Source organism: Leptonychotes weddellii, chromosome 14, assembly GCF_054177405.1.
Source record: "Leptonychotes weddellii isolate Sample4059 chromosome 14, ASM5417740v2, whole genome shotgun sequence".
NCBI classification, from domain to species: Eukaryota; Metazoa; Chordata; class Mammalia; order Carnivora; family Phocidae; genus Leptonychotes; species Leptonychotes weddellii.
Genome location: NC_138382.1, coordinates 61,330,530 through 61,342,732, shown reverse-complemented (window position 1 = coordinate 61,342,732; position 12,203 = coordinate 61,330,530). Strand labels below are relative to the sequence as shown.

Sequence of the window (12,203 nt, the reverse complement as noted above, 5' to 3'; positions counted from 1 at the left end):
AAATTTCTTTTATAATCTTTGCTAAAAGTTATTCTTATTTATTTAGCACTAGAACTAATAATTAGGAAAATATCTTTAAAAATACATTAGAGGGGAGCCTGGGTGGCTCAGTCGTTGTCTGCCTTCGGCTTGGGTCATGATCCCAGGGTCCTAGGATCAAGCCCTGCATCGAGCTCCCTGCTTCGTGGGAGGCCTGCTTCTCCCTCTCCCTCTCCCCCTGCTTGTGTTCCCTCTCTCGCTGTGTCTCTCTCTGTCAAATAAATAAATAAAATCTTTTAAAAAAATAAAAATAAAAATACATTAGAGACCTAAACATTGTTCTCTACTCACAACAAATAGTTGACTCTTTAGAGGTAGTATTTAGAGGTATGAGATACCTCTAAAAACTTAATTTATCCAGTGCTTTTCCTTGAAGTTAAAAATCAGACTTGAATTTTTAACAAATTTAATACTTGCAGTGAAAAAACAAAACACCCATTCATTGAAGGTGGATGGTTTGTTTTCCACTTTGCTTCTCTTCCCTGATCAGCCCCATAGTGTCCTGAATTTCAAAAACTAAAACTATTGGAGGATGAAACGTGACAATAGGGTTAATGTAGTATGTCAACCTAAAGTAGTTTCAGTAATTTCAAAAAATCTTATATTTTTTTAGCTAATGGGAATGACAACAAGAAATTTAAAGGAGATAGACCTCCCTGTTCGCCTTCCCGTGTTCTCCATCTTCGCAAAATTCCAAGTGATGTCACCGAAGCAGAGGTCATATCATTAGGTCTACCATTTGGCAAAGTTACTAATCTTTTGATGTTGAAAGGAAAAAGCCAGGTATGTAATGTTTAAAGATTGAACCACAGTGATTATCTCTGGGTATTAGTGTTAAAGATGACTTTATTTTCTTGAACTTTTCTGTGTTTTCTAAATTTCATTTGCTTTACATAAGTAGTTTTTTCAGTAGAATTTTTTGTGTGCGTGACAGGAAGCAAGAAACAAAAATATTAACACAGGACATAGAATTATCTCTTATTCAGTGACTTGTCCTTTTCTTCCTTAACAAAAAACATTTTATATTCTTAATTACAAAATAGTTTATGAAAATATCCTTTGGTTATCAGAAGACCAAGACAGAGAGAGAGGATATAAATTATACCTTATTTGGCAATTAAAGAATATTTAAGTTTTCCAAAATCTTTATAGAAATGTATAGTATATTTTAGTTTTAGAATTAACGTATAGTTTCTTTAATAATTCCAAAGAGACTGTTAGAAGTTTTTCATTTCAGAAGTTAATAGGTTTTTCTTAAGACGAATAAGGAAACTTGCTTTTGTGGTGACCATGATGAAAATACAATACTTTTTATGTTAACTTGAACAATTAATCTGCTTTCTTGTTCCAGCTTAGACCCCAGTAGGATGAATTCTTTAGTTCTTTCCCAGTTTTTGGTCGTCCTGAATACCTTTATTCTGAACATTGCTATAAGAGGAGGACAACAAATTTAGGCCCTAGATATTGTGTAATACAGTGTGATAAATCCCTATTTCTTAGAATTTTCATAAATAAGTTCAAGATACATTATAAATAGATTTATAAATAGATTGATACGTGTTGGATATGGAAGAGATTGGAAGATTCTGGCCCTTTAGTAAACTAAATAAACATTCCCATTTAATTCAGATGAAGTTATTTAAATCTGGAGAGGTTAGATAACATGTCTTAGTATTCAACTTTTGTTGTGTTTACACATTTATCGTACATCTTTTGGAGATAGTACATGCACTTGGATCTTTATTTTAATTCAGTTGCCACTATTGAGAATAGTGTGGTTTACGTAGTTTTGAAAGAGCCAACTTGGCCAAGTCTAATGGCTGTGAGATTTATCATGAATGTATATCATGTACAGTATCATGTTTCATGTAGTGTATCCTGTACATTCTGTCAAATGGTTATGAGGGGCAGCAGGCAACATCACACTTTGTCTCTGCCATTGGTTCTGGATTTATTATTTATCTGTGTGCTGACTGTTAGGTTAATTGCTTATCTTTGGATCATAAATCCTGTTTAGAAAATATTTTGTTAGTAATATACTTTAGCAAGAGAGTGTCATGTGAGCCATTAGAACTACTTGTAGGTGTAATCTCTCCTATGTTACTTAGAGGTAGAGTGTTGAGGGCGTGGGGGATATTTGAACCAGCCTTTCTGTGAGTAGTGACTTTTGGTTTTTTCTCCACCCCTTATTATGGAAATGGATTTCTCTGGATACTTTGGGAAAACCTAAATAATTCCTTTACTGGGCTCCATGTGGAAAAATTTATTTTTACGTATGAATTTTTAGGTTGTATATACTTTCAGGAAAAATTTTCTATAACAAAAATCATGTATTCCAAAGACGTTTAGCTTTTCTTTTGTGTGACTGTTAGACATTGAGTTTAGTTCTTTGCATTTATGAAGGAGTTTTCAAAAAGATACTCTTCCCCCCATACAGTGAATATTATTAGCAAACAGTTTACAACTTCTTTGTTGAAAAGATGATTAAAAACCAGATAGGAAGTATCGCTATAGCTATTTTGGTTACCTTGGTCATTTTTAACCTCTTAGAAAAACTAGTAAAAGTATATTACTGATATATTTGGATAGTGGTTTTAAATTGCATTGTGGACATTTATTCCTTGAAGATAGTGGAATTTTATCTGTTGTGGATTAATTAATTAATGATATTTGATCGACTGTCATGTGGCTAACATTATTACCTCATAGAATATTATTAGTTCATTAAAGCATTTAATTGATTTACTTGTGACATTTGATTGATACAGTTAAGCATCACATTTAACATTTGTCAAGTTAGTATTCCTTTACTGGAATATTTGCGAAATAGAAACATTTAGCAAGTAATATAACTATAAACAAATAAATTGTTTTATAGATATTTGCCATTTTCTGTGTTCAGGAAATTTTGTTGTTAATAAATACATATTTTTATAAATAAATTGTAAATGTTTTATGCATAATTTGAAGTGGTTACTGTACACTTGCTCTGTTGTAGTGAAAAAGAATTGTCTAGAAATTTGCATTGATTGGGATCAGGGGTTCTTCCTGCATTTTAAATTTGAGATGTTCTTACAGGTAGTTCTGAGGGGTCAGAATGGTTACTGTTTCATCTTCCTAACTAACCATTAAGATAGGGTGGCAAAACCTATCACAGAAGTTTCAGGAGTTTTAATAGCCAGTAGAAGCCATATATAGAAGAAGACATAAGTCCCAAGGATCTTCTTCTATCTCAGCTCTTCCTGTATTATTTTTCAAATATATGATACTGGTACAATGATTACAGACAGATATTAAAAGATGAAATTCAGTTGAGTAAATTTTAAAGATTTTATTGGCTCTCTTCAGCAGTTCATGAATTGGGCAGCATCCCATCTAGCAGATGGAAAGGAGCTATGAAGAACAGTGCAAAATGAAAGACTTTTATAGGCAGAATAGGGTGAGACAAGGAAGTTACTAGCAGAGTGAATTCTGTCAGGCAAGGTCACCTTCCTTTAGGGATGGTGGGGGTCTGTCAGGCAGATAACCTCACTAGTGCTGACCAGGTAATTCAGATGGATTGGTTTAAGATTCCACTCTGGGGAGAGGTTGAAACTGCTCGGTATTAAGTCTTGGTTTGGTGACTTTGGCTTAGTACAGGTGACATCATTTTGGGCCTGATGTCTCTCAATTTTTTTTTTTTTAAAGATTTTATTTATTTGTCAGAGAGAGTGGGAGCGCGCGCAAGCAGGGGGAGCGGCAGGCAGAGGGAGAAGCAGGCTCCCCGCCGAGCAAGGAGCCCGCTGTGGGACTAGATCCCAGGACCCTGGGATCATGACCTGAGCCGAAGGCAGATGCTTAACCGACTGAGCCACCCAGGCGTCCCTCTGTATTTTTTAACACAGATCTCAAAAAAAGTCACTTGAATGACTCAAATCAATATTGACTTAATGTAGGAAGTTCTCCAATTTCCCTAATTTGAACAATTGAGCCTTTGCACATGAATGCTCTTTTTAATTGCATCATAAACTTAATTGTAACATAAACTTAATTGTATCATAAACAGCTGTTTAGTAGAAGGTAAAGGAGAGCAAATCATTATGCCCCACCCCCACCACTCCCCCGCATCTTGGAGAAGTTTTTGTTTAGGAAAGAGCCATTAAATCCAACCCCTGAAAGCATCCATTTACAGTGCTGATGCTCACCTTTATTTTTGCCTTTTTAATTATTTCTAGATTTTAGAAAAACAGAAAAAAGAAGAAAACCAAAAACCACATGAAATCATTTATTCACCTGGCAAATTTCCCAGTCCCAAGTCCTTTATTGAACCCAATTTTTCAAATGTGTTTTCAGTTAACATCAGTGGTACACTTTGAAGCAAAAGTCTTTTCATAGTTCTTAGCTGTCTTTCAAAACATGAGCTTTCACTTTGCTTTCTTGTGTTTATTGCAGGCTTTCTTAGAAATGGCTTCTGAGGAAGCTGCTGTTACTATGGTGAATTATTACACTCCTGTTACTCCTCACCTTCGAAGCCAGCCTGTTTTTATTCAGTATTCCAACCACAGAGAACTTAAGACTGACAATCTACCTAATCAAGCTGTAAGTATTAAAGGCATTTTAAAAATTAGTTACAAGAACACATGGTATAATAATGTAAAATTAATTTTCTATTTTTCAGAGGGAAAAAAAATCATGTGATTTCCTTCATGTTGGGATGCGTGTAAAGATTAGTAAAGATTGTGCGTGTAAATTCTTACCTGAAGGCTTAAGTATACTACTTAGAAATAGGTTTGAAGTTATGGTATTAGGAATTGTGTTAGTTTTGCCTTGAAACTTCATGAGTAAAAGAAAAAACTTATATTCTTATCTATCTCTTAAAATTTCAGATCTAAAAGGAACTTTTTACAGAACATACAGAATATATAATAGAGGCATTAAGAATCTGAGTGAAGGGCGCCTGGGTGGCTCAGACGGTTAAGCGTCTGCCTTCAGCTCAGGTCATGGTCCCAGAGTCCTGGGATCGAGTCCCGCATCGGGCTCCCTGCTCCTTGGGAGCCTGCTTCTCCCTCTGCTTCTCTCTCTCTCTGTCTCTCATGAATAAATAAATAAGATCTTTAAAAAAAAAAAAATTAAAAGAATCTGAGTGAAGCTTCTTCTGTTGTGATGTTAAGTAACTGAACTTAACATTTAAAATGTTAATAAGAATTTGTATAGAAACGGTCATTAAATGAATTTTGACTCTTCTAGATGAATGTGGAATGTAGAATATCAACATCTCTAACCTAATTTTGCAGTTTTTATTTTGATATAGTTCATGTTGACTTCTTCTTTGTCTCTCCAGGTTGATATGTAGTAGCTAAAAGAGTAATTTGAAGTTACTTAAGGCTAGAAAAATTAATCCACAAAGCAGTAAGGAGGTTTTTTAGTATGTTAAGCGCAAGTTGGCCCCTATCCTCTTGCACAAGGCAAAAGAACTCCTCCAGCTCTTTGATTCTGTGTTGAAAGTCACTATGGTACAAGCTACTGAGTTAAATTATAGTTTTCCACATTTTTAAAACAATAACTTCTCCTGTGCATAATCCTTAACTTGTTCTAAGAGATATTAATGATGTATAATAACCTACATAAATTTAGTAAATGAGATGTTAGATACTAAATTTTTTAGGTATTAGACTTTTTAAAATCAAAAACTGACTTATAAATTCTAAATAGCATACCTTCTCATGGTAAAACATTCAAACCACCTAGAAAAGTAAAAAATAACAACAATAACAACATCAAAAAACAATCCAGTTATCCAAAGAGAGCTAATTAGCTAACATTTTGTAACGGTTTGGTGTGTACCCCTTCTCTATTCAGGCGTATAATTTTCTATGTATATAATTTTACGTCAATGGAATTCTAATGTTTTGAAAGGTGTTATTTTTTCTGTATAATGTGTCATGGATATTGTTTTGTGGCAATAAAGGTAAAATCACGTCATGATTTAAAAAAAAATTTTTTTTTAAAGATTTTATTTATTTATTTGACAGAAAGAGAGACAGGAGAGAGGGAACACAAGCAGGGGGAGAAGGAGAGGGAGAAGCAGGCTTCCCACGGAGCAGGGAGCATGATGCGGGGCCCAATCCCAGGACCCTGGGATCATGATCTGGGCCGAAGGCAGATGCTTAACGACTGAGCCACCCAGGCGCCCCACGTCATGATTTTTAAATGAATGCATAATACTCCGTTCTGTAAGATAGCCATAATCTATCAATGTCTTGTTAATAGACTTCGAAATTGTTTCCAATTTTATGCTTTTACAAATAACACTGTAGCAACATTCTTACATATCTTAGCACACTTGCAACGTTTTCTTGCTGGTTTACATTTGTGGCCTTAAAATTGCTGGGACTAAACATACGCATATTTTATATTTTGATACATGTTACCTGTATGCTTTTTTTTTTTTTAATTTTTTTTTAAAAGATTTTATTTATTTTTTTGACAGAGACACAGAGAGAGAGAGGGAACACAAGCAGGGGGAGTGGGAGAGGGAGAAGCAAGCTTTCCGCTGAGCGGGGAGCCGGATGCAGGGCTCGATCCCAGGACCCTGGGATCATGACCTGAGCCGAAGGCAGACGCTTAACGACTGAGCCACCCAGGCGCCCCACCTGTATGCTTTTTTTAAAGAATATATTTTACTTAAGTTGCCACTGATAATGTGTGAGCAAGCAGTTTTCTTGTCATCTTTGTTAATATGCTAGATGAGAAATTATATCTTATTATTTACTTAATATTTATTTGATAACTTACATGTATAGTGATTTCTGTTAATGCAGTTTTTTCCTCATTTTTAAAACTGGTAAAAAAATATATGTAACATAAAATTTACCATTTTAACCATTTATAAGTGCAGCATTCGGTGCATTCATATTGTGTAACCCATCACCACCATCTTCTCCAGAATTCGCTCATCTTCCCAAACTGAAACTCTGTACCCTAAACACTAATTCCTCATTCCCCAACTCTGCTAGCCTCTGGCAACCATTCTACTTTCTGTCTCTGAGTTTTGTCTGCTAATACATTTTTTAAAATATTTTTATACAATAGTCAAATCTCTTTAAGATTGTATTATGGTTTCTTATTTTGATACCATGCTCATAAAGACCTAGCATAGCAACATTTAAAAAACTTTGTTTTTACCTATTTCTTCTCATACTTCGTGTTTTAGCTGTCTTTATTTTAATGTTTAAATTTTTGTTTTATTAGAAATATTTTGGAGTTGGGGAGTGAGAGTAGGCTTTGGTCTTTTTTTTTCTTTTTAACTCCCAGTTGACCAGTTTCTCCCTTATTGTTTTTTTGAATAACCCACTTATTATTATCCACTCATGTGAAACTTGTCCTTTGTCATGTTCTAGTTTTCCATACACTTGCTTTTCCCTACTTACAATATACATATATACACTTACTAGACATGCATACACATTCTGTTTGCATGGCCCATGTTCCCTCATGTGTGGGCTGCTTACTTGGTATGCACTCAGTGTCTAATCCAGACTACCTTTTGGATTCCATTCTGTTCCATTCCTGTTTCCATGTCCCTAGGGCTCATGTCTCCAGTATTGATCTATTGAATAGGGCAAAGCCCCATATTTTACTCTCTCTTTTTAGCCATTAAATAGTTACTATATTTTTTAAATTTATTTATTTATTATTATAATTTTTTTTTTAAGTAGGCTGCATGCCTAGCGTGGAGCCCAGTGCAGGTCTTGAACTCAAACCCTGAGATCAAGACCTGAGTAGAGATCGAGTCAGATGTTTAACCAACTGAGCCACCCAGGCACCCCCAGCTAGTTACTATATTTTATTTATTTCTTCATACAGAATAGAATTATTTTGGTAACTCCTACCCCTTCCTAAAAAATTGGATTTGGGTTGATTTTATAGGTTAATTTGAAGATAATTAACATATTAATATTACTCTCTGATCCTTTGGAAGAAGAAGTTATATTTTGTCTCCTGTCTTTCATTAGAGTTTTTAATTTTCCTTCATATAAGTCATGGAAGTTTTCTTATTAGTTTGATTCCTAAATATGTTAGTATAAGTCTTGAAGAAGAAATAAACAATTTAATAAACTCTTAAAGACTGGATTATTCTAAAGGGAAACTGTGAGAAATCCCAGTTGCTTGGCAACCAAAGCCAGCCGAAATGACCTAGTTTATTCTTAGATAGCCTTGATTTCTTCCCAGTGCCCTTTCCCATTTTGTTACTTTTGTGCAGTTTTTATGCATTGGTGTTTGATAAAATATAATAATTTTTCTTTTATTCAAAGTCCTACACCAAAGCTGAAGTCAGAATTGAAAGTACCTGTTTGCATATATAAAATGTACTAAATGCCTTTTAATTCTGACAGCTTCAGAAAACTGACAAATTACTATTTCATTATCTTTTGTTCTCTGAATAGCAAGATAACCCTAAACATGCACATAACTTCTTTTCTAGCCTATGGACATACTTGCCAGAAGGTCAGGTGAATATCAAATATTTTATCCTTTTATTTAAACTAAAATTACTGCTAAAACATTTAGATCATATTTTGAAGTTAGCATTTGAGATACAGTTTTATTAATTATAGTTATTATGGTATAGACAGGTTTTTTTTGACCTGTGGGTGAACATTTATAAACCTGCAAAGAGATAACCATGGAAGGATTTTCCCTAAAAATGTTGCCCTAAGAAATCATCAAGGTGTACACTTATGATCTGTGCATTTTATTGTATATTCATTTCCAACTCAATTTTAGAAATGTCTTTTTCACATTGTCCAGCCACATTTAAATTTTACATGAAGTATATTTGCCCTCCCCCACCATGATAAAATATTTGTTGATTTGCCAATCACACTACTGCTATTTTCTTTATTAATAGTTACTACAACTATTTCAGAAAGTTTGTTTGTAAAACATTTAAAAATTAGGGACACCTGGGTGACTCTGGGTTAAGCATCTGCCTTTGGCCCAGGTCATGATCCCAGAGTCCTGGGATTGAGCCCCCCTAGTCACATTCCCTGCTCAGTGGGGCGTCTGCTTCTCCTTCCTCTGCTTCTCCCCCCAGCTTGTGCTCTTTCGCTCGCTCTCTCCCTAATAAATAAAGTCTTAAAAGAATTTTTTAAAAATTATCTCCCGTAGTAGGAATTCTGCTGCCTCATAATTTTTAGCATCAAAGACACACAACATAAGTCAGCTATGTGAAATAATTTTTTTATATATTAAAAAAAACATTTCTTGGGGCGCCTGGGTGGCTCAGTTGGTTAAGCGTCTGCCTTGGGCTCAGATCATGATCCTAGAGTTCCTGGATCAAGCCCCGCAGTGGGCTCCCTGCTCAGCAATGGTCTGCTTCTCCCTCTGCCTCTGCCCCTCCCCCTGTTCCTTTTCTCTCTCTCTCTTTCTCAAATAAATGAATAAAATATTTTTAAGAAGATTAAAAAACATTTCTCATTTTTTCCCGACTTTTCTGTTGTCCTCAGTGGAGAGTATGCCTCAGTTTTACTTTTTTAAATGTTTTGCCTAATTAAAAATTGAAACTACAGAGTTATTTATAAAATAAATCTGTCTCAGGGCGCTTGGGTGGCTCAGTCATTAAGCATCTGCCTTCAGCTCAGGTCATGATCCCAGAATCCCGGGATCGAGCCCCACATCGGGCTCCCTGCTCCACGGGAAGCCTGCTTCTCCCTTTCCCACTCCTGCTTGGGTTCCCTCTCTCGCTATGTCTCTCTCTGTCAAATAAATAAATAAAATCTTAAAAAAATAAAAAATAAATCTGTCTTCTTTTCAGATACTATTTTCTCAGATTTTTATTGTCAAAAGCATTTCTTGCATGCCTGCGACTCAGAGACCTTTGTACTCAGTGCTCTGTGAAGTACTAATGCAGAATATATTGAAAACTCTAGAATGATTAGGACAATATATACCATGCCTTCTTATATTTCTTCACTATGGTATCCCAAATTCCAAAGAGGAAGAGTGAAGGAAGAGGAACTATGAGAACAAGAATAGTACTAACTAGTAGCAGTAAGTATATATGTAGAATTGTTTAATAAAAAGGATTGGTAGAAAGACTAATGGCATAATGAAGTCAGGTTCAGTTTACTTTTGGATATGCAGACTTACTTTTGTAAAGATTTAATCATCCTAATCTAAGAGAAAAAAGAACCATTATTCCACTTAGAACCTCTCTATGATGACATCTTCCCCTAGACTTTCTAGAGCTGTGTTCAGTATGGTAGCTGCCAGCTACATGTGGCTAAATTTAAATATATTTAAAAATGAAAATTGTGGGATGCCTGACTGTTTCAGTCAGAAAAGCATGTGACTCTTGATCTCAGGGTTGTGAGTTCAAGTCCCACATAAGATGTAAAGATTATTAAAAACAAATAAACTTTAAGAAAAAGAAAAAAATTTTAGTGCCTCAGTTGCACTTGGCACTTTTCAGGTGCTCACTAGCCACATGTGGCTAGTCACTATCATATTGGACAGTGTAGATATTGAACATTTCCATTATCACAGGAAACTCTGTTGGACAGCACTATTCGTTTTTGTTTTTTTTTTTTTAAAGATTTTATTTATTTATTTATTGGAGAGCGAGCGAGAGAGAAACAGCATGAGAGAGGAGAGGGTCAGAGGGAGAAGCAGGCTCCCTGCTGAGCCGGGAGCCCGATGTGGGACTCGATCCCAGGACCTTGGGATCATGACCTGAGCCGAAGGCAGTTGCTTAACCAACTGAGCCACCCAGGCGCCCGGGACAGCACTATTCGTTTATCTTCCATGTCTGTACTTAGCTTTTGTGTGTGTGTGTGTGAGAGAGAGAGAGACAGACAGTTATTAATACTATAATGTTCTTGTCTGCTAATTCTAACTTACGTATCAGTTCTGGGTCTTTTTATTTTTAATTGACCCCCCACCCCAGCCTCATCTAATTATAAGCTCAAAGTGGAAGTTTGAATCAGTTTTCAAACTTGAGAGCAGTAGAACCCTTTATCCAAATAAACTCTTATGGAGGAGCCCAGTGTAAAATAGATGAAATAAACTGCTGAGTTTGAAGCAGGATTAGGATGCTCAGTTTTCCATAAACATGGTTGTTTTATAAAGCGCATAGTTTTGAAAAACAGCGGTATAAAATTTTCAAATAATTATTCATATACTGTTCTCAAAGATGATGATTCTTTGGAAACTGGATGTTGGGCACTTTGTACATTACCTGATACATAAAAATCTGTATGGCCTAAAAGTGCTGTTAAAAGGTATAAGAAAAGGGGGTGCCTGGTTGGCTCAGTCGGTTAAGCGTTTGCCTTCGGCTCAGGTCATGATTGCAGGGTCCTGGGATCAAGCCCCTCGTTGGCTCCTTGCTCAGTGGTGACTCTGCTTCTCCGTCTGCCCCCCCCACACTTGCTTGTGTCCTCTCGCTCGCTCTCTAATAAATAAAATCTTTTAAAAAATTGTATATAAGTGTGAAAGTGGAAGTTGTTAAACTGTTAAACATACAGAAAATAAAAGCTAGCCAATTTTCAGAATGATACTTGTTTTAATGTAATTTTTCGTAGCGTGATGTTGGAAAACTACTTAACTCAAATTAGAGATGATATAATAAAGTAAAAATTAAAATCATGAAAACAGAAAGTAAGAAATGTTAATTTAAAATAATGCAGAATACTGTGATCTTTAAAATTGGAAGTGAATACAATAAAAAAGTGTTGGGATTTATTTTTTGTTTGTTTTTTTGATTTTTCATTTTGTATCACAAGTGTTTGACTAATTATCACCATTCTTAAGAAATGATGAGTAGGACCAAGAGATTGATGAAAAGTTGCATTTAATTTCATTAATCAGTAACCATGCTTTTTTCCCTTCAATTTTTCCTTCTTTCACCCACTTCATTTTCTAAATAATTGTTTTAATTTTTGAGATAGTCACAATTGGAAATACAAATTTTGATTACTTCAGGCATCTGTGAACCTCATCTGTCTTCATTGTGTAATACTTCAGTGTGCATTTCTTATAATCAAGGACATCCTCCAACACAACCAAAATATAGAGATCAAAATTGGGAAATTGACATTGATATATTATTTCCCTTCAGTCCTCAGTCCCCATTCAGGTTTTGCCCATCCTCTCAATAATGTTTGTTAGAGCAAAACATTTAGAAT

The 12,203-nt window shown here is 35.2% G+C and overlaps 1 protein-coding gene across 11 annotated transcripts in view; it reads left to right on the top strand.

Moving 5' to 3' along the window:
* PTBP3 (polypyrimidine tract binding protein 3) overlaps positions 1-12,203 on the top strand; it is a 119,226-nt gene that overhangs the window by 60,014 nt on the left and 47,009 nt on the right. For 9 of the 11 annotated variants that reach the window (XM_031040501.2, XM_031040500.2, XM_006744602.3 and 6 more), the window contains 2 exons: positions 653-822; positions 4,471-4,617. In XM_031040501.2, coding sequence (XP_030896361.1) covers positions 653-822; positions 4,471-4,617 — 317 coding nt within the window. The remainder of the gene's footprint in view (positions 1-652; positions 823-4,470; positions 4,618-12,203) is intronic. The other 2 variants (XM_006744603.3, XM_081803381.1) reach the window with 1 other exon arrangement.